Consider the following 20,775-nt stretch of genomic DNA (forward strand, 5'->3'; position numbering starts at 1 on the left):
GACGCCTGTTGGTCCAGCGGTCCCTGGATTTCGGGCCGGACCAGTCCCTACACTGCCGACCCCGCTCACACCGGCGTTCGGGATCCCAGCAGTCAGAATCCCGACGCCAGCATCCTGAAAGGTTTAGGATACCGACACCTGTCGGTCTGTATCCTAACCCTCTCCCTACCCCTCCCCAGTGCCTGAACCTAACTACCCCTAGTGTCTAAACCTAACCTCCCTGCACACTAAACCTAACCCTTCCCCCTTAGTGCCTAACCCTAACCCTCCCCCTAGTACCTAACCCTCCCCCTAACTCCGCTACTTACCTTCGGGATTCCAGAGGTCGGGTTGCCCGAGCCAGGATTCTGACAGGTGTCAGGATTCCTGCATCAGCATTCTGACACTGGGAATCCCCGCGGCCAGGATATTGACTGCATCTCCATGCGGGATGGGAACAGGATGCCGGCACTCGGAATCCTACACCTCATTGCTTGTGCTGTGTGTAATGCTGCCCATCCACTACAAGATGCGGGGACGACGGCACGATTATGACATCATAATCGTGTTGTCGTCTCCCTCGGGGTGAACGTTCAGTGTATGCAGATCAATCATCCCCGAACATGGCAACCTGACGGCGGTCGTCAGGTTGACCGTCATGTTTGGGTGATGATTGATGTTAAAAACGACCAGCGGGCGCGTGCATCGCCGGTCGTTTTTAACCTTTTACTGTCCGATTTGAAAGCGATTACCAAGCGATTGCACGATAACGATGTCGTTATCGTGCAATCGCCTGTCAAAATCGCCTAGTGGATGGGCAGCATAACACTGTGTATGCCCTGGACTGACATCAAAGGTTATTCTACAATAGATCCTTAATTTAAAGGGAAAAAGGCCTGTATCTTACATAGTAAGGGGTCCATTTATTAATGATTGCATTTTGTAATGCGATCAGGGCATCCAGTACCGCCCATGATCGCATTGCAAAATGCGATCATACCGGCTGAATGTATGTACCGGCACATGCAGGGAGACGGGCTCCGAAAGGAGCCTATCCCTGCGATGTGGCCGGAGTGCATGCAGGGCTGCTGCACATGCGCAGTCCCACGGACTGCACATGAGCGGCGCCCATTGCCGGCGGAGGGATCTGGGAGATCCCTCCGCCGGCTGAAATGCGGTAAGTCCCCATAGACTACAGCGGCTAACGCATTCCCGATATTGATATATTTGGCAGCATTGCATCCCCCATAGAAACCAATGGGGGAGGCGGCTGCGGGCGGCAATTGAGGGACCGCAGCAGGTATCTCCGATACCTGCTGCAGTCCCTCTTTCATACATCCAGGGGATACTTAATATTTGCGGTAAACCCCCGAAAACAGGTGGTTTTGGGGAATTTACCTCAAATTAACTTTGATAAATGGGCCCCTAAATCACACAATACAAACTAATGGTAGCTGACTGCACCTCTCAATCCTCTACTATATATATATATATATATAATATATATATATATATATATATATATATATATATATATATATATATATATATATATATATAGATTTAGTAGAGGATTGAGAGGTGTAGTCAACTACCATTGGTTTATATTGTGTGATTTAGGGGCCCATTTACCTGTCAAACCGTAACGCAGGTGTCCTAAGGCGAGCTCAGAGAGGACAGAAACCTCCCGTGGAGCAAAAGGGAAATGGGCCCCTAAATCACACAATATAAACTAATGCTAGTTGACTGCATTGACAAATGGGCCCCTAAATCACACAATATAAACTAATGGTAGTTGACTGCACCTCTCAATCCTCTACTATAGATATATATATAATATATGAGAGTCAAACCTGGCATCACACACATTATAGATAGATATATATAATTGTAAATCTATATAATTTTAGATATATATAATTTTAGATAGATATGTGTGTATAATTTAGGGGTGTGCACCGGCCACTTTTCGTGTCTTGTGTTTTGGTTTTGGATCTGGATCTTTCTTCATGTTTTGGATCTGGATTGGTTTTGGGTTCTGGGTTTTGTGTTTTGGATCTGTATTTTTTTTTTAAAAAAGCTTAAAAACAGCTAAAATCACAGAATGTGTTGATTTTTCTGCTCCTATGCTATTATTAACCTCAAAAACCTTAATTTCCACTCATTTCCAGTCTATTCTGAACACCTCACACCTCACAATAGTGTTTTTATGTCCAAAAGGTTGCACCGAGGTAGATGGATGACTATGCTAAGCGACACGAGTGGGCGGCATAAACACGTGGCCCATCTAGGAGTGACACTGCAGTGGCAGACAGGATGGCAGTTTGAAAAACTAGGCCCCAAACAGTACATAATGCAAAGAAAAAAAAGAGGTGCAAGATGGAATTGTCCTTGGGCCCTCCCACCCACCCTTATGTTGTATAAACAGGACATGCACACTTTAACAAACCAATCATTTCAGCGCCAGGGTCTGCCACACGACTGTGGCTGAAATGATTGGTTCGTTTGGGCCCCCACAAAACAAGCTGGCAATTAATCTGGCCCTGCACAAACTGGCTCTACGGAGGCAAGATGTCGTCCTCATCCTCCTCATTCACCTATTCCTCACCCTCTTCAGTGTTGTGTACATCCTCATCCTCACAGAGTATTAATTCGTCCCCACTGGAATCCACCACCACAGGTCCCTCTGTACGTTCTGGAGGCTGGTCTCCCTGGAAGAGTTGATAATTCATTTTTATGAACATCATCTTCTCCACATTTTGTGGAAGCAACCTCCTACGCCTTTTGCTGACAAGGTTCCCGGCTGCACTAAACACTCTTTCGGAGTGCACACTGGAGGGGGGGCAACTCAGGTAAAATAGAGCCAGTTTGTACAGGGGCCACCAAATTGCCTCTTTTTCCTGCCAGTACATGTACGGACTGTCTGACATGCCTACTTGGATGCTGTCACCGATGTAATCCTTTAACAGACAGACACACGCTTGTCGCTGCTGCTTTGAGGATGCAGGTGCGGCTACAGCCCACACAATTCGCAAAGACAGAAAAAAGAAGAAGAATATTTTTATTGTTTGTGTAGCACACTTTGAGGGTGTCACCACCCTTTAACAGACAGACGCACGCTTGTCGCTGCTGCTTTGAGGATGCAGGTGGAATCTAGACGGGATTTGGAACCGAGGACACACTACCTCCATCAATTGTCTAAATCCCACTGCACTAATGTCGGATACCGGACGCACGTCTAACACCAACATAGCAGTCAAGGCCTCAGTTATACGTTTTGCTTCAGGATGACTGCTGTCGTACTTCATCCTCATCGCTAGGGACTGTTGGAGGGTCAATTGTTTAGTAAAAGTAGTGATGTTCCTACTTCCTCTCTGGGATGATGAACAACTCCCAGCAGCAGCAACAGCACTAGGAGGAAGTGGTTCTTGATCTTTCCCTATTTTATTTTTATCGGAGAAAGTTTGGTCCTCCATTTATGTTATATTGATATATATACGTGCGGCTAAAGCGCACACAAACACAGAAAATATTTTTTTATTTTTGCTGGAGAGTAGTGCACTTTGTGGGTTACACCACCCTTTAAGAAATGAGCCAACCGGCTCTTTACTTATGGGACACAGGCGCACGTTTGGCGCTGCTCCTTTGTTGATGCACGTGCAGCCACAGTGCACACAATTCACAAACACAGAAAATATTTTTTATTTTGTTTGGAGTGCACTTTGGGGGTTACAGCACCCTTTAACGGTCAAGCCAGACAGCCCTTTACTTATGACACAGGCACACGCTTGGCACTACTTTGTTGAAGCACGTGTGGCTACAGTGCACACAATTCACAAACACAGAAAATATATATTTTTTTGTTTGGAGTGTACTTTGGGGGTTACAGCACCCTTTAACGGACAAGCCAGCCGGCCCTTTACTAATGGGACACAGGCGCACGCTTGGCACTACTTTGTTGATGCACGTGCGGCTACTGTGCACACAATTCACAAACACAGAAAAAATATATTTTTTTGCACTTGGGGGGAGCACCCCTGGTGGACAGAGCACCCCCTGGACAACATTACAGCACCCCTTTAGGACTGGGACACTGCACAGGACTTTGGAGTGGACACAGCCCCTATGGACAACTGACTGCACAACACAGCCCAGCCAGCCCCTATGGACTTTGGAGGAGTGGACACAGCCCCTATGGACAACAGCACAGCACAACACTACACTGCACTACACTACACTACACAGCCCAGTCAGCCCTAACTCCCACCCTCCCTCTTCACTGTCCACAGCCGAGTGAGAAAATGGCGCCGACGCGGGTACCTTATATAGAATCCAATACCCGCGAGACCCAGAAGGCGGGATGATGACGTTTTGCCTCGATTTCAGATCCGAGTCAGGCGGGAAAAGTCGAGCCTGACTCGGATCGGAGGGGGGGGGGGGTGTTCGGATTTCTGAAATCTGAACCCGCTCACCCCTAGTATAATTATAGATGATAGATAAATAGATAGATAGATGGTTAGTGTACCTCATAGAGAGAGAGAGACTCATGTTATTTTTTTTCTACTATTTACTATTCAACTATACAGTATAATAAACTCAAAATAATATTAAATATACAAAAAACAAACATAAAATAGATATCCTAAAACTGCATTTTTCATTGTATCCTTAGGTGACAGTTTATGTGATGTTAAACAGGCCTCCCCACCTCCCCAGTACCTTCATTCATCCTTATTTCCATTCTTGTCTCTCTCCTAGCATGTTCATCTGTTGGGTGTGTGCGCCGCTGGCAGTGCAGTGCTGCAACGTCAGTCTGGCATAGGAGCTCCCGTGAGTAATTCGTGATGACCAGGCAGACTGTTGACACTGCCCGCCAAGCCATGCTCCAGCCTTGATTCCCCCCTTCCTGGAGTGATCCGCAGCAGGGGGAGGGGCGGAGCATCTGACAGCCACTGAACACGGCCACTCGCAGCCTGCTGGTGGGGATGGGGTGAGTTCACTGACGCCCCCTTCCTGGTGTGATCTGCCGTGGGGGGAGTGGCATCGGATGGGACAGCCACGCAAAGCCTGCTTGGGGGGGGCGCTTGCGTCCCGCAATCGGGGGGCGGGGCATCGGATGCCTACTCGCAGCCTTCTGTGGCAGGTAAAAAAAATTCCTGGCTACAACAGTCAACAGCACAAAATGCTGTGGGCCTATTTTGACAGGGGGCCTGGAGCTGTAGCTCCATCCGCCCCATTGTTAATCCGGCCCTGGTCCCGAGCATTTCGGATATGGGAGACTCAACCTGTACTGCATATATATTTTGATCTATTGACACTCTGTGAATATTTCTGTGTGACCATGATCATTATAACACTACATATCCAGTTGTGACACATTTAGCAATTTTTGCCATTATTTACTGAATGCACAGAGGGTGCATGTGATGATTTAACTAGGATTCCTCCTGCATTATTGATTGCCTCTACCCTCTGAGTCTATCTAATCTGAGTGTATACGGTATTTGTATTTATGGTGTTCATTTCTACATGTTTTATGTAATCCAGGATATGGATTAACATGCTTAAGGGGCCTCTTTTTGAGTAACAGCCGGGTCATACCTATATTTCACAGCATGATTCTAGCCAATTGCATGCTAAAATATGTGCAACAGCATCACTTATCCGGCATAAGTACTGCTTCACACTACCTGTTAATAATTATTGTGTAGTAACTAATATCTCACTTCTTGAGCACAACAAGAATTTGTGGAGGAATTCCATTATAATTGCCAATAGGTTTTAGTTATTATTTGCTTCATATTTTTTGACATATATTAAGGGGCTATTTACTAAGCAGTGTGAGGAGACAGAGTGAAAAGTGATAAGGTGCCAGCCAATCAGCTGCCAGCTGTCATCTCACAGGCTGTGTTTGAAAAATCACAGTTGGGAGCTGATTGGCTGGCACCTTATCACTTTCTTATCACTTTTCACTCTGTCTCCTAACACTGCTTAGTAAATAGACCCCATAGTTAGATAATTTTTAAATGCAATACAATTTTGTTCCGTTTATACTGTCTTTTCTTTATACATGCCCCCACACATAGTACCTTTTTCTTTTCTCTTAGTTTGTATACTATGTGTATGTGACTCTGGTGAGCACCCACTGACTGGCCATAGGGTTAGAGCTATCAATGATAATCCTTTTTGGTAGTATTGGTGGCCTACATTATTTGGATTGGATTGGATCCCCAATATTATTGTTAGTTAGAGACCAATCTATACTACTTTACTTCTAAAATGAACATTCTATTCCTGTGCGGTTTTCCCTTTCACCTCTGTTTTGTACACACACACTTATAAGTCTTGGAATGACCACAAAGTCAACATCAAAAGTCCATAAATGTGATGTTAATATATTAGTTCCTCCAAGTTGAGGAACAAGAGGCATTTCAGTGTGTTTGAAGAATATAGCAAGTGACCATTGTGTTTTTGGGCAGACCAGTGTATTTTAAAGAAGACGATTCACACATGTACTGATTCAACTTGGAGGAACTAATATATTAACATCGCATTTATGGACTTTTGATGTTGACTTTGTGGTCATTCCAATTATACCACTATTGGAGAGTAATTCCTCATTGAGGTTTTGCGCAAGGTTTACCTTTGCATTTATATCTGTCTACTTTATGGTGTACTGTGGGTGCACACCTTATTAACCTGTTGCAGCATTTCTCTCATATTCGTGAAGCGCTCGGATTATTAATACCTTTTTTATAACACTTATAAGTCTGACTGCTCACCTACCATCTACAGTGCATCCAGAAAGTATTCACAGCGCGTCACTTTTTCCACATTTTGTTATGTTATAGCCTTATTCCAAAATGGAATAAATTCATTTTTGTTCTCAAAATTCTACACACAATACTCCATAATGACAATGTAAAAAGTTTTTTGAGATAATAAAAAAAAACCTAAGAAATTACATGTACATAAGTATTCACAGCTTTTGCTCATTACTTTGGTGATGCACCTTTGGCAGCAAATACAGCCTCAAGTCTTTTTGAATATGATGCCACAAGCTTGGCACACCTATCTTTGGGCAGTTTTGCCCATTCCTCTTTGCAGCACCTCTCAAGCTCCATCAGTTTGGATGGGAAGCGTCGGTGCACAGCCGTTTTCAGATCTCTCCACAGATGTTCAATTGGATTCAAGTCTGGGCTCTGGCTGGGCCACTCAAGGACATTCACAGAGTTGTCCTGAAGCCACTCCTTTGATATCTTGGCTGTGTGCTTAGGGTTGTTGTCCTGCTGAAAGATGATCCGTCACCCCAGTCTGAGGTCAAGAGCGCTCTGGTGCAGGTTTTCATCCAGGATGTCTCTGTACATTGCTCAATTCATCTTTCTCTCTATCCTGACTAGTCTCCAAGTTCCTGCCGCTGAAAAATCTCCTCACAGCATGATGCTGCCACCACTATGCTTCACTGTAGGGATGGTATTGGTCTGGTGATGAGCGGTGCCTGGTTTACTCCAAACATAGCACCTGGCATTCATGCCAAAGAGTTCAGTCTTTTGTTTCTCATGGTCTGAGAGTCCTTCAGGTGCATTTTGGCAAACTACAGATGGGCTGCCATGTGCTTTTTACTAAGGCGTGGCTTCCGTATGACCACTCTACCATACAGGCCTGATTGGTGGATTGCTGCAGAGATGGTTGTCCTTCTGGAAGGTTCTCCTCTCTCCACAGAGGAATGCTGTAGATCTGACAGAGTGACCATCGGGTTCGTGGTCACCTCCTTGACTAGGGCCCATCTCCCACGATCACTCAGTTCAGACGGATGGCCAACTCTAGGAAGAGTCCTGGTGGTTCTGAACTTCTTCCATTTACGGATGATGGAGGCCACTGTGCTCATTGGGACCTTCAAAGCAGCAGATATTTTTCTGTACCCTTCCCCAGATTTGTGCCTCGAGACAATCCTGTCTCGGCGGTCTATAGACAATTCCTTGGACTTCATGCTAAATTTGTGCTCTGACATGCACTGTCAAGTGTGGGACCTTATATAGACAGGTGTATGTCTTTCAAAATCATGTCCAAACAACTGAATTTACCACAGGTAGACTCCAATTAAGCTGTAGGAACATCTCAAGGATGATCAGTGGAAACAGGATGCACCTGAGCTCAATTTGCTGTGAATACTTATGTACATGTGATTTCTTAGGTTTGTTTGTTTTTTTTAAATAAAATTTGTAATAATCTCAAAAAAGCTTTTTACACGTTGTTACTATGGGGTATTGTGTGTAGAATTTTGAGGACAAAAATGAATTTATTCCATTTTGGAATAAGGCTGCCCTGTAACATAACAAAATGTAGAAAAACTGAAGCGCTGTGAATACTTTCCGGATGCACTGTATATACTCATTGACCTAGAGGTTGGACATTACTGCAAGTGAGCAACATACTCTCTTCAGTGCCCAGGTTTATCCTATATCCAAAGTACAGGTTGTATCTGCTCTTTCGTAAGTGTATTTCAGTCCCTGTTTACCCGAGTGGATCTTGGGATACAGCAGTGCAATGACTTGTACATGTAAAATATAACGCACACTGTCAACTTTTATTTGTCATAATATGGATAGGGGATACTATTGTGGTGCATAAGTTGGTAACAGGAATGTGCGCTAAGGTCAATGGATGGGGAGGCACTGGCTAGTATCGGAGCCAGAATTTACACACACATATATGAACCTGCCCCACTTGCACAGACTCCCCCCTCAAACAGATTCCCACACACACACAAATTCCCCATAGCACAGATCCACTAGCACAGAAAATTCCCCCCTAGCACAAAAGATTTCCCCCCACACACACAGATCTCCCCCTAACAGCAGACCCCTCCTCCCCTTTTCTCCTTTGTGTGTTTCCTCTGTCTGCATATTCCAATTTCCTTCCCTACTCAGTGCTGCTGCTCAGCTCTGATGCCCCTTCACAGTGAGGCATGCCTCCATTAGCTCTTATTCTCTGTGTTTTATTGGCTGCTTCATGGCCCAGCCCCCAGCTCCAGGCAGTATCTGAGCTAACAGAAACATAGAATTTGACGGCAGATAAGAACCACTTGTCCCATTTAGAGATGAGGCTGAGCTCTTACTGCCTCATCTCCCTGTATGTCCATGGAGTACTGCAGTTTTGCCTATAAAAATTATCAGAATAATACAAAGAAGATATTTATAAGCGCATCCCTGTTTGGTAATAGGTAAATTAGGTGACAGAGTTGGGGAATTGATGGGAATATAATGATGTGGGATAGTTTTAGTGGGACATGATACGGGGGCAGGGCCGTAACTAGAGTGGTGCAACATGTGCCATGGCACAGAGCACCGCAAGGTAGGGGGTGCTGTGCGGGCCTGTACATTTTTTTGTTTATAGTCATACTCCGTTCCTCGCCTTTTTTTCCCCTGGCATCTCCTGGCCGCCCATATCTCTTCCCTGGCCAACTCCCCCTGCATATGGAAACATCCCCAAGCACCTTCAATCACATCATCTTTTATTTAACACACACAGCTATCTGCCCCACAAATTCTGATGGCAGCCCTGAAAACAGCTACTGATTCCCGACCCAGCTGTTACCAGCACACCTTGAGTATTCTCGCCTGTGAATTCAGCTGTCGGCGCAGGGTTCATACACTGATCTCCTTGTCGTTGATATTTCCTGCATATACACTACAAGTAGCACTCTTTCTATACCATCAGTTGGTGATCTACACTGCCGGCTCCAGGCTTGTGCACGGCTGTTCTGATGGACAAATCCTGCTGCAGGTGCAGGTTCACCAGCATTCTCCTACCTCTAGAGCTGTTGAGTTATACTGCATAATTGTTGTGTATCATCACTGCAGCCATTGGATTTACACTGTATTTGGTAGTGACCTCAAGGTAGCAGTGGTACAACGGAATCGGTACCCCTTCATCATCGTACGGAACAAATTGGATTTGTCATGGCCCCTACACTAGGGCACTCCCCTTTTTCGGATGCACGTCATGTCCTTATTATAAGAGTGGGGGGCGCCAATGCCCTTTCTTCCACAGGACACCAAAAAGTGTAGGTACGGCTCTGATGGGGGAGAGTGGGAAGACATGATGATGAGAAAGGCGGAGGGGAGTGGGGTTATGAAATGAAAATACTGCTAGATACACTCTTCAGCACAAACTATCTCTCTCTAGATTCCCTGGATGTAAACTCAAAGAAAATGTGCACAATTGCCAATATGTATGGTTTTATTTAATAAAAGTGATTATACATGTAAAAGCTTGTTCATAAAAATATTTACAACTGACTGCGCTAGTAGAAAGAAGCGATATTCATTTACACCCTATTCTCTGGAGTAAACTGCATCTAGTCTTGAGCAATTCCTAAAGTGTAGTATTGGGAAGACATGCTGAGCCATGTAGTGAAACTCACTAACTGTTATCTAACTGCAACCTTCCCGTGAACGTCGAGAGATAATCACCCCTGACCTCCTGCATGGAGTCCTTGGAGAGGAATACATCATTCCCAGCGGGAGCTGGATCCACATTCGGACTGAGGCATGTAAGGCCCACTGGGGAAATGCAATGATGGTGCCCGCTGAAGGGGTGTGACTATCATCCGGAGGGGTGTGGCAAAAAACTTTACAAAATGAAAGATGAAAAGATTATGAATGGTGCAAGTTTGTTGCTGACAGATCTAGCATTCCAGAAAACTCACAAAAATGGGACAAATGAAAGTGGGGAAATGTCAGGATTACTGCCTAACAGGAGAAGGAGGAAGATGTAAGAGAGATTTATGGGTGAGGGGTGTATTGTGGCAAGAGTCGGTGGCTGACGGGAAGTAGCTGAGGGTGTCAGAATGTATCATAAGAAGTTGGATACCAGAGGAGATGTGTATTCAGCTTGTTTGTCGGTGCAACTCTTAAAAGTAAAGGCTGGCCTTATCTGATAGGGACACATGGAGCTGCATTATTGAAGCTCCGCCCCGTCACCTACCACTCCTCTTCCCATGTAATTCCAGGATACACTTAAAGGAAAGTTGAACTACCCACGGATAATCTACCTCTTGGCCCAAGGAAATCTGTCACAAGCACCACACCACCCGGTCCCAGTGTCTGCACACTGAGCATGTGCAGGCTGTCAATGCTCAATAGGCTCACTGCACTAGTAGAAAGAAGCAATATTCATTTACACCCTATTCTCTGGAGTAAGCTGCATCTAGTCTTGAGCAGTTCCTAAAGTGTAGTATTGGGAAGACACAGTGACTGCAGTGGTGGATAACTCCATTGATCCAATCTCCATGCTGGGGTGAGGTATAGGCTCCATTTTTATTCAACTGCAGTAGACCCTGTCTTCCTAAAGTAGGAAGTGGGTCCCTCAGGTACTGGGGCCCACCAGAAATATCCACAACTCCCCGCTGGGCCAGTCTGACCCTGACTGGATTCAAGACTTGCCTCTCTTCCCAACTATAGCCATTTTCCCCTTATACTCACTCCGGGTTGCAGCCCCCTGGTCACAGCTGTCTCTGTTCGGTTACTTGCTCCTTAGAGCCCCATCTCCATTTTGTGCCTCCAGCTGCTTGCACTGTTGGCTCCAGTTTTCAAATGAATGAAAAATTCTAAAATGCAATAATTTTCTCCATTTGAAGTACCTTACTAGTCTAGGCCTGCTTAACTTAACTGAATCGACTTAGTTTTGCTTTTTTAACAACAGCCCTCTTTCAGCAATAACAAGAATTTGTTTTATTTGTGATAACGTAGCTGGTAGTCACATTTGAGACACATAAAACTAACACTGGGAGGAGGCGTGGCAGTGCACTGCTGAGCCTGCTGGGACATCCTCAGACCACAGCCACGCCTCCTCCCAGCATACAGAGAGGAGCAACGTAGAGGACTGAGTGACGCAGTTCGCACACCTCCTGTTCCTTTGTTCGGCCCTCTCTCTGTCCCACTACAACCAATTTCCCGCCGTTTGAGCTTGTTTCGTTCAATACTTCCTCAGCTTTTGTTAGGAGTTAGCACTGAATGTGTGAAACAAAAAGTTTTCACCATAAAAATTAGTTCTTCTCAGAGATGGTGTACTAACAACCCTGATGTTTTTGTTATATTTGTGGCAAATATAGTGTTGCAAAAGAAAGAAAAAAATATAACTGTATTCGTAAAACAAGCGTATCGAGCTTATTTTGTTCATCACAGAAGCCAGCAAGACCAGATTTGGGTGCCTCACAAAGTTTGCTTATTGGGCAGCAAAGTGGATATACTAAGTATCCTTGTCATATTTACTTATGGGATAGTCGTGCAAAATAAAAGCACTGCCAGCAAACCGTATGGCCTCCAGGAGAAGTTATAACTGTAGGAGAAGCTAACATCATTCATGAGCCCTTAATTGACAGGAAAAAAATCATACTGCCGCCTCTCCATATCGAACTGAGGGCCTGATTCAGAGCCGGACGCTATTTGCGGACGGTCGTTCCTAAAAAGGGGCCGGCTATTTAAATTGAGCGCTCGCTCTTTGCAGTCTGTTGACGCCTCTGTGCCTGAGCGAGCGAAGGAAACATGCGCTCGCTATTTTGTAAAGACTCCCCCTGGCCGTTCGCATCATACGTCATCTCCGCTATTTATTAGATTAATCCAGTACATCGAAAGGCGTCTGAACTGCTCGCAGTGCTTGTGGTTGGATTTTACTACCGCAATCATGCGAACAGTTCAGGCTAAGAGACAACCAAGTGTCGTGGTCGTTGACGCTGCTTTGTTAATTATGCACACCCTTAAAACGCCCGTTTTGACCGTTTGCCACGCCTGCGTTCGGATCTCCACTCCCCGTTTTCAAGCACCTTCCCCTGTTACCACCCACAAACGCCTCATCCTGTCACTCAAATTAGCAGGCACTCGCTACTTTGCGAACACACGATTTCCGACCGCACTGACTGGTTTGCGCATGCACATTACGACCCATACGCATGCGCAGCTGTGCGAACATCGCTCGGAGCGAACGAGCAGCCGCTTACGAGCGGCTCTGAATCAGGCCCTGAGTTTAATGAAACAATTTGTAAAAGCATTGGACAAGTCAGGCGATTGTTTCACATATATTTGTCGAACATTTCCATCTCTTAATGTTGAAAAATTAAAGGCAGGGATTTTTGACGTCCCACAGATACGGAAACTGGTGAAGGATCCAAATTTTACCACATCTATGACTGAAACCGAATCTGAGTTGTGTCTGTCATTCAAAATTTTTTAGGCAATCACAAGGCAGACAACTATAATGAATTAGTCCACAACATGCTAAAATGTTTCGAGAAAGTAGGTGCCAACTTGAGTATTAAAGTTAATTTTTTGTACAGCCATTTAGATCACTTCCCGTCCAATCTAGGAGATTTAAGCAAAGAACAGGGTGAACGGTTCCACAAGGATATTCAGGTAATTGAAGAAAGATATGAAGGAAGGTGGGATCGTCACATGATGGCCGATTACTGTTGGAGTCTGTAGAGTGACTGCACGCAACAAGAATACAAAGGAAATTCCTACAAAAAACAGTTCTCATAGCTTCCTAACACTTATGTATGTAATTATCCTGTGTCTTTTCATAACATTTTAATAATCAAATTTAATCAGAATCAAAAAAAATATCTTCACTATTTTCAACATTGTTTAATATTTCTGAAAAATTAAATTAAAGACGTATGCATATTTCAAAAACTAGAGCCAATTGAAAACTAAGCATGGCATATTCATGATCAGGAGCACAAAATTAATCGAAATCGACTCTTAAATCCCTGGCAACAGATTGACTGTTCCCCAGTGTAATCTATGTGCATCCTATTAAAGGTTTTGTAGTAACTTTTGTGAGATTTGTGATTGTTCTGGAAATGTTAGATGTCTTAGTTGGAATTGGAGGCAGACTGAATTTGGGGAACCAATGGACATTTCTGAGCCATGGGTGCCACCAAGGCAGTGAGCTTGAGGGATAGGGTTTATTTTCATGTTGTCCACAGATGGAGAGATATATGGAGCATGAATGATTTGAATGATCTGAAATGATTTGATGAACGATTTGACCAACGATTTGAACTATGAACAATTTTTGACTGCATTAAAATGAATGGAATCGTCCAAATCTGACTGTAAACACATCAGATGTCAGATATCGTTATCTGACCATCGGGAACGCACATCATTCATCGTTCAGACATGTCAGATATGTCACATTTTCCTTCAGATATGAACGATTTTTTAAATTGTTATCGTTCAGATCTGAAGAAAAATCTGACCGTGTGAATGCACCATTACTGTATGTCAGTCTCAGTGGTATATGTTGTGATGCCTCAGTTTTCTTTTTGACAAGCTTGTGCCAGCCTTTGCTTGACAAAATTATATATGTGAATAAACCAAACTGGGTACAGTGCTTGTCTCGGGTATCAAATCCCACCTCATTTGCAGTATTCGTATTGTGTGTATAATATACATGCATGCTGTTTTGGAATGGGTATGAAGTCCCTGAATAGCCACCAGTTCATATACCGACGCCGGCAGCCTGAAGGGAGAAGATCTCGACAAGGCAGGTAAGTACCCTATCCCTAACCCTCCCTTAGTGGTGCCAAACCCTAACCTCCCATCCTAGTGCCTAACCCTACCCTTCCTCCAAAACCTAACCCTAACACCGATACACTCCCTACACCTAACCTCCCCCCCCGTCCCCCTCCTCACGGCTAATGCTAAGGACGCCCAGGACTTTCCTCCTTCGGACTGGTGTCCTTCAGCATTCCGGCATGGAGATTAAGATAGGCGTCGGTATTTCAACGCCAATCTTAAATTCCTTGTTGGGATTTCCTTGTCGGTTATGAGACCGACAACATCGCGGCCGGTGGTCTCATAACTACATCCCGCTGTTTATTTCTTTTCCATATGCTAAAATCTGAGTCCTTTTTAGATTACTTTGTACATTTTATTCTATGGGGCCTATTCATCATCACTTAATTTTTACAAAAGCAGGGGAATATTTAAATTTTCACCTGCAATTGTAAAAATTAAGTTTTCAGGCCATTCATCAAGCAGGTAAAGCAGGCGATATCACAGATATCTCCTACTTACCTTCCTTTTGTGGAATGGCCCGCTGTCCCCATATACTAGTACGTGCACAGAATTCATAAAGATCCGAAAAAATTATATTTTCGGAGCTTGAGTGTAGGAGCATTCGTCATCTTCAGATCGCGAATGCTCCCGATACCTGCTCCTGCTCCCGTGTTGCGAAGAGGGATCCTTTCAGATCCCTCTGCCCCTACCTGGCTCCTTCCGCCAGATGTTGGGGCTGTTGCATGGATATGTGACCTGTAGGTCAAGCATGCGCACTCCCGTCACTGCTCCGAAAAGGAACAGTGAAGCCGCTCGCGTGGACAGCTGATTTCGCGTCAGCTGTCACCGCGCCGGAGCAATGATGAATTGCTATGGATTCTTCGGCGAGTTAGAATGTTAATTATATTTATAATTAACATCATGAACTGTGTTTGAACTTGCAGCGAGTTCAATCCATAATTATCACGTGATAATTATGTTTTGATTAATATGCCTCTATGTCATTGTTATATGTTATTGGATGCCAGAGACGGGCTGAAATTGATCTCTCTAACCATGGCTGCCAAGGTGCATGTGCAGTCTTTACTTTATACCTGCATTTGCTACAAAGAGTATGGATGCGTTTGTACTTTCCAGTACATGCATGGCAGTATTCATAAATGCCAAAGCAGCAATTCAACAGTAATTCTGTAGAAGCAAGTTTTAATACATTTTATTTAAGCAAGAATAATTTTTCGTAGCTATCCTCTTTCAAATCATTTTCTACTTTTCAAATGCTAGACACAGACATGGGCTCTCAGACTCTCCTCATATAGTGGGGTATTCAATTAGGCTGCGAAAAGTCGGAATCGCCTATTTCAATTATCCCCGTTTTCAATTGCAAAGACTTTTCGCAGGTTCGAAACGTCTTTGAAAAAAACGGGGATAACTTTTCACCATGTTTTACATGGCGAAAAAAAGTGTGCAGAATTGGGGTTCAGGGGTGCAGGCTTAAAAAAAAATTGCCTGCATCCCTGGGAATAGCCCCTAGAAAAAAAAAAAAAAATAGGGACACCCCAAAAAAAATTTTTACATTTTGGGGTAAAAAAAAAAAAAGGGGAACAGTGTTTAAAAATAGCCCAATAGATTCAGGGGTATTCTGTAAGTATGCAGAAGGTGCATTTTTGCAGAATTTAAAAAAAAATAGTTTAGGGACTTAAAAATATGCTAGTGCCCATTTTCATGTACCCCAAATTTGATGTGACCACTTAAAAAAAATGAAAAAAAAACCTAAGTGCTCTTCTGCATCACTTGTTCTAATGTCGGGAAAAAACACCTGCCGCCGCTATTTAAAAATGCAGAACACATTCTGCAGGGCTAAACGGGGGTACCCAGAGTGAACCCCCATGTCTGGACATCTTTAGGGGGGTCCTAGGAACAAAACCCGAAAATTCCCGAAGTCTTAGCGATACTTACCTTTCCGCCGGCTTCCGTTTTTGCTGCTTCCTAATTGAATACGGGGATAAAGCGGGCGCGTGCCTGATACTTTATCCCAGGAAAAGCTCCGATGTGGAGCGAAAAGTCCAGCACAGACTTTTCGCTCCCAAATTGAATACGGGCCATAATGTTACAGCAGAACAGGAAGATGTCAAAGTGAAAATAGAGCTCGTAAGAGTTCTCAATGCCTCTCTGCTCACTACATTGTGGGCCATGTGATTGTGGTTGCCATGATAGTAACATAATACTGTTGTAAATGTACAGAAATATAAATTATCAATAGCTAAGAAACAAACCATTGGGATTAAGTCTTTAAAAACCAAGCAATAAGATATATTAAATGTCTAATCCCCTTACTCAAATACATTAATATTTCATATTTAATTTGTTTTACAATCACCCTAGTGTATTGAGTTTCTGTAAGGAAAGATTCCCAAAACAGTTTCCAATTTATTACACTTTTAGGCAGGATGGCAAAATACGTTTGACAGATTACTCATTAAAATAAGATTATAAACTAAGTTAAAATTGTTAACCTTTATTTATGCAATGCCAGCATCTTACGTGGCACTGTGGTTTTAATATAAAGCAGAAATGATATACAGGTGCTCACAGATACAAAGAGTAATGAAGGCCTTGCTATTGGAGGTTTAAAATCTATAAGGACGTAAGGAGCTAAATGTAATATCTTGTGATCTTCTGCAGCTGTGGGATTTATGCTAGTGTTCCCGTATTTTTAAAGTGGCAATCATTTTAAAGGCTAAACCAGCTAGGTTTAGCCTTTAAAATTATTGGCACTTGAAAAATACAGGGAGACTTTCATAAATCCCCACAGTGGCTGTAGATCGGAACCTATTACATTTAGCCCGAGATGTGGCTTCATATGTGTCTGCGCCACTGAGTGGGCCTGTAATATGTGACTTTGTGGTGTGAGTGCTGCTCAGAGCTGAATAATAGTGCATGCACACGGTCAGATTTGTCAGATATGAAAGATAACGATTTAAAAAATCATTCATATCTGAAAGAAAATCGGACATGTGGGCCTGCAACGATGAACGATGCGCGTTCCCGCTTGTCAGATGACGATATCTGACATCTGATGTGTTTGCAGTCAGATTTTGACGATTTCATTCATTTTAATACTGTCTGAAATCATTCAATCGTTCAAATCGTTCAATCGTTTATCGTATATCTGACAGAACTGACCGTGTGTATGCACCATTACAGCAGTGCTTCAGTCAAACAGAAAAGCTGCCTCCTCGCCCTGCTCCCTCTTTTTCCTGCTAGTATTATGTACTGCTTCATGTTGGCAGCCCTTTGTACCCGAATTTGTGAAATGTAAGTGGCCTATAATAATTTTTTATTACACACTGTATTATATTTGTCTAAAATCAAATGTATAATATCCTTAAGTGTGTGTGTGTGTAATGCAGTGTGCTCCATTGTGGATGATACAAAGGCAAAATCTTTTTATTTTGTATAGTACAAGGATACCTGCATATGCTGCATGCTGCTATGCGCGTGAGTAAGAGAGAAATGTATAATATGTACAGCTCTGCTGGAAACTAATAGGCTGAGACTTCCCAGAGAGAAAGCTTTTCACTTTACTAGATCGAACGGAGTGTTCGGGTATCCGCACTGCAAAGCCAGATATACAATTTTAAAAGCTCAGTTATTACAGAGAATTTGCAATGAGGCAGAGCATTAGTGACCAGAGGTTTTTTGTATTGTCTTCAGGTTTCTTACAGGTTACCGAAAGTCTCACACATGTACTGTAATCATATTGGTGCAGCAATTATGCAAATAGATAATCATCAAAATAGTCAATTGAGGTTTGTTTCAAGTATGGAGAAGATATTTTGCAATTGTATTTGTACTGACTGTTTATTAAATTCATGATAAAAGGGAAATCATTATATTAATGGCAGAAGCATGTTATAAGCTCATATTACAAAAACAATTCACTACTTACAGAATTCCCTTCACCTGAGATTATCCTAGTTCTTCCACCATTGATGGTTGGCATGTCTAGGGGACACATAGGAGACTCCAGTTTCATAAATGTCCTTTATGATGTCACCTGTTGCGCACTGTAAAATGTGCCATATATAGGTTTTTGTTTACATAGTTTTGCTAGTTTTTATTTATTTATTTAAAAAAGAGAGACCACTTAGACTGGAGTAAGGACAAAACTGTAAAATGTAGTGGTAATTGAGAATTCCATAGTTTCGCATATGGAGTAAAATAATTACATTTTAAGATATGACCATCCCTGTTTGAATACATAGTGCTATTCAGCTTCTATCTGAAGAATTATACATAGAATTATATATATATAATGTTAATAGATGATACAAGTGTAAGATAAGGTGAAAGGCTTTTTCTCTTGGCTAATTGGTTTCTGTGGTATTTGCAATATATGTCCCACCTATTTTGAAATATATATTTTAAATACAAATCTTATTTTATAGGTGAAACCATAGCACAATTGACAGATATGAGCATTGGGGAACATCCTGATCCAGATGGCAGAATTACAATTTTTACCGATAAGACTGGAGTGGTAAAAGCTGCTAGGCTCCTGCTTTCTTCTGTTACTAAGGTGCTGGTGCTAGCAGACCGGATTGTCGTTAAACAAATTATCATTTCCCGAAACAAGGTATTTACAATTGTTAATGGCTACAATCCATTTGCAGAAGAGAAATGTATTTCTGCAACTTTGTCGATGACATCAGATGATATCTTTTTGTGGGTAAACAAGCATTGCAATCAAATAAGCAATTATATTTTGAAATTCGTGTTACAATTCTGTTAAGAATTTGTATGTGTAACATATTGAAAATATAAGTATTGTGTAAAAGTTTTAGGCAGGTATGACAAAAAATGCTGCAAAGTAAGAATGCTTACAAAAATAGAAGTGTTAATAGTTTATTTTTATCAATTAACAAAATGTAAAGTGAATGAACAGAAGAGAAATCTAAATCTAATCACTATTTTGTGTGACCACCCTGTGCCTTCAAAACAGTATCAATTCTTCTAGGTACACTTGCACACAGTTTTTGAACTAACTCGGCAAGGAGGTTGTTCCAGACAGCTTGGAGAACTAACCACAGATCTTCTGCGGATGTAGGCCTGCTCAAATCATTCTGTCTCTTCATGTAACCCCAGACAGACTTAATGATGCTGAGATCAGGGCTCTGTGGGGGCCATATTTAGTTTAGGGATTAAATAAAAAAGATGACACAAACATCACTTTGACCAAAGTGATGGTTGTGTCGCCTTTTTTTTCTTAATCCCTGAGTGTGAGTGCAATGTGCAACGCACCGCTGCCGGAAGTGACGCGGTGGACCACATGTAGGAAATGATGCGGACGGTTACCAAGTAATGCTGACAACAGACATGGCCAGCGCCGTCACATACCCGGAAGTGAAGACGCAAATGGCCAGACCTAAGGATTCATTCAATCCCCTAGAGGAAATCGCATCTAGGCGGTGTATCCATCGTGCCTCACAACAAAGCAATCGTCGGACTCTATCATCCCCCCTAAATGATGGGGGGACGTGATCGATCATACGATATTTCAGGCACGCCAAACTGTGTTTCGCCTCCACAAAGTGGCGAGCCACAGGCTGATCACTTGAACCACTAGCAAGGGTAGCTCTAATAGTGGAGCGATGGGTAGCCATACGCGCCTTGAATTTACATTGTGTCTTGCCCACATATGAGAGGCCACAGGGGCAAATTATTTGATATACTGCATAGGAGCTATTGCAGGTGAGTCTATGGTGAATCTGATATTTTTTACATGAATGTGGGTGGTAAAATGAATTACCCTGTATCAAATACCTACAAGTCATACAATTACATTTGAAACAACCAAGTTTCTTATTAGATAAAAAATGTGTGGTGGTAACATCACTCCTATTAGTAATATCCGATTTCACCAGTAGGTCCCTTAAGTTCCTGCCACGGGAATAGCAAGACATAAACCTGGTATCCTTAAGTTTCAAAGTAGAGATTATTATATTATATATACTGTATATATGTATAATCTCCCATATTCCAAAGTACTTGGGGCGAGAAGTATTTTGGATATCGGAATGCGGCCCAAATCTAAACATTTACTGCTTTTTATATTTCATATAGATATTATACACATAGCCTAAACGTAATTTTAATATATACTGTATATAAACTGATCTGTTACCATGAGTTGTTTGGTACATTGTCATTTATTTTTCTGCCATTTCCTTCC

The 20,775-nt window shown here is 42.8% G+C and overlaps 1 protein-coding gene across 2 annotated transcripts in view; it reads left to right on the forward strand.

Moving 5' to 3' along the window:
* The window catches only part of CTNNAL1 (catenin alpha like 1), a 333,934-nt gene that overhangs the window by 146,036 nt on the left and 167,123 nt on the right, over positions 1–20,775 (forward strand). For both annotated transcript variants that reach the window (XM_088476289.1, XM_088476290.1), the window contains exon 3: positions 18,992–19,179. In XM_088476289.1, coding sequence (XP_088332415.1) covers positions 18,992–19,179 — 188 coding nt within the window. The remainder of the gene's footprint in view (positions 1–18,991; positions 19,180–20,775) is intronic.

Source organism: Taudactylus pleione, unplaced genomic scaffold, assembly GCF_031769625.1.
Source record: "Taudactylus pleione unplaced genomic scaffold, aTauple2 ptg000186l, whole genome shotgun sequence".
Lineage (NCBI taxonomy): Eukaryota > Metazoa > Chordata > Amphibia > Anura > Myobatrachidae > Taudactylus > Taudactylus pleione.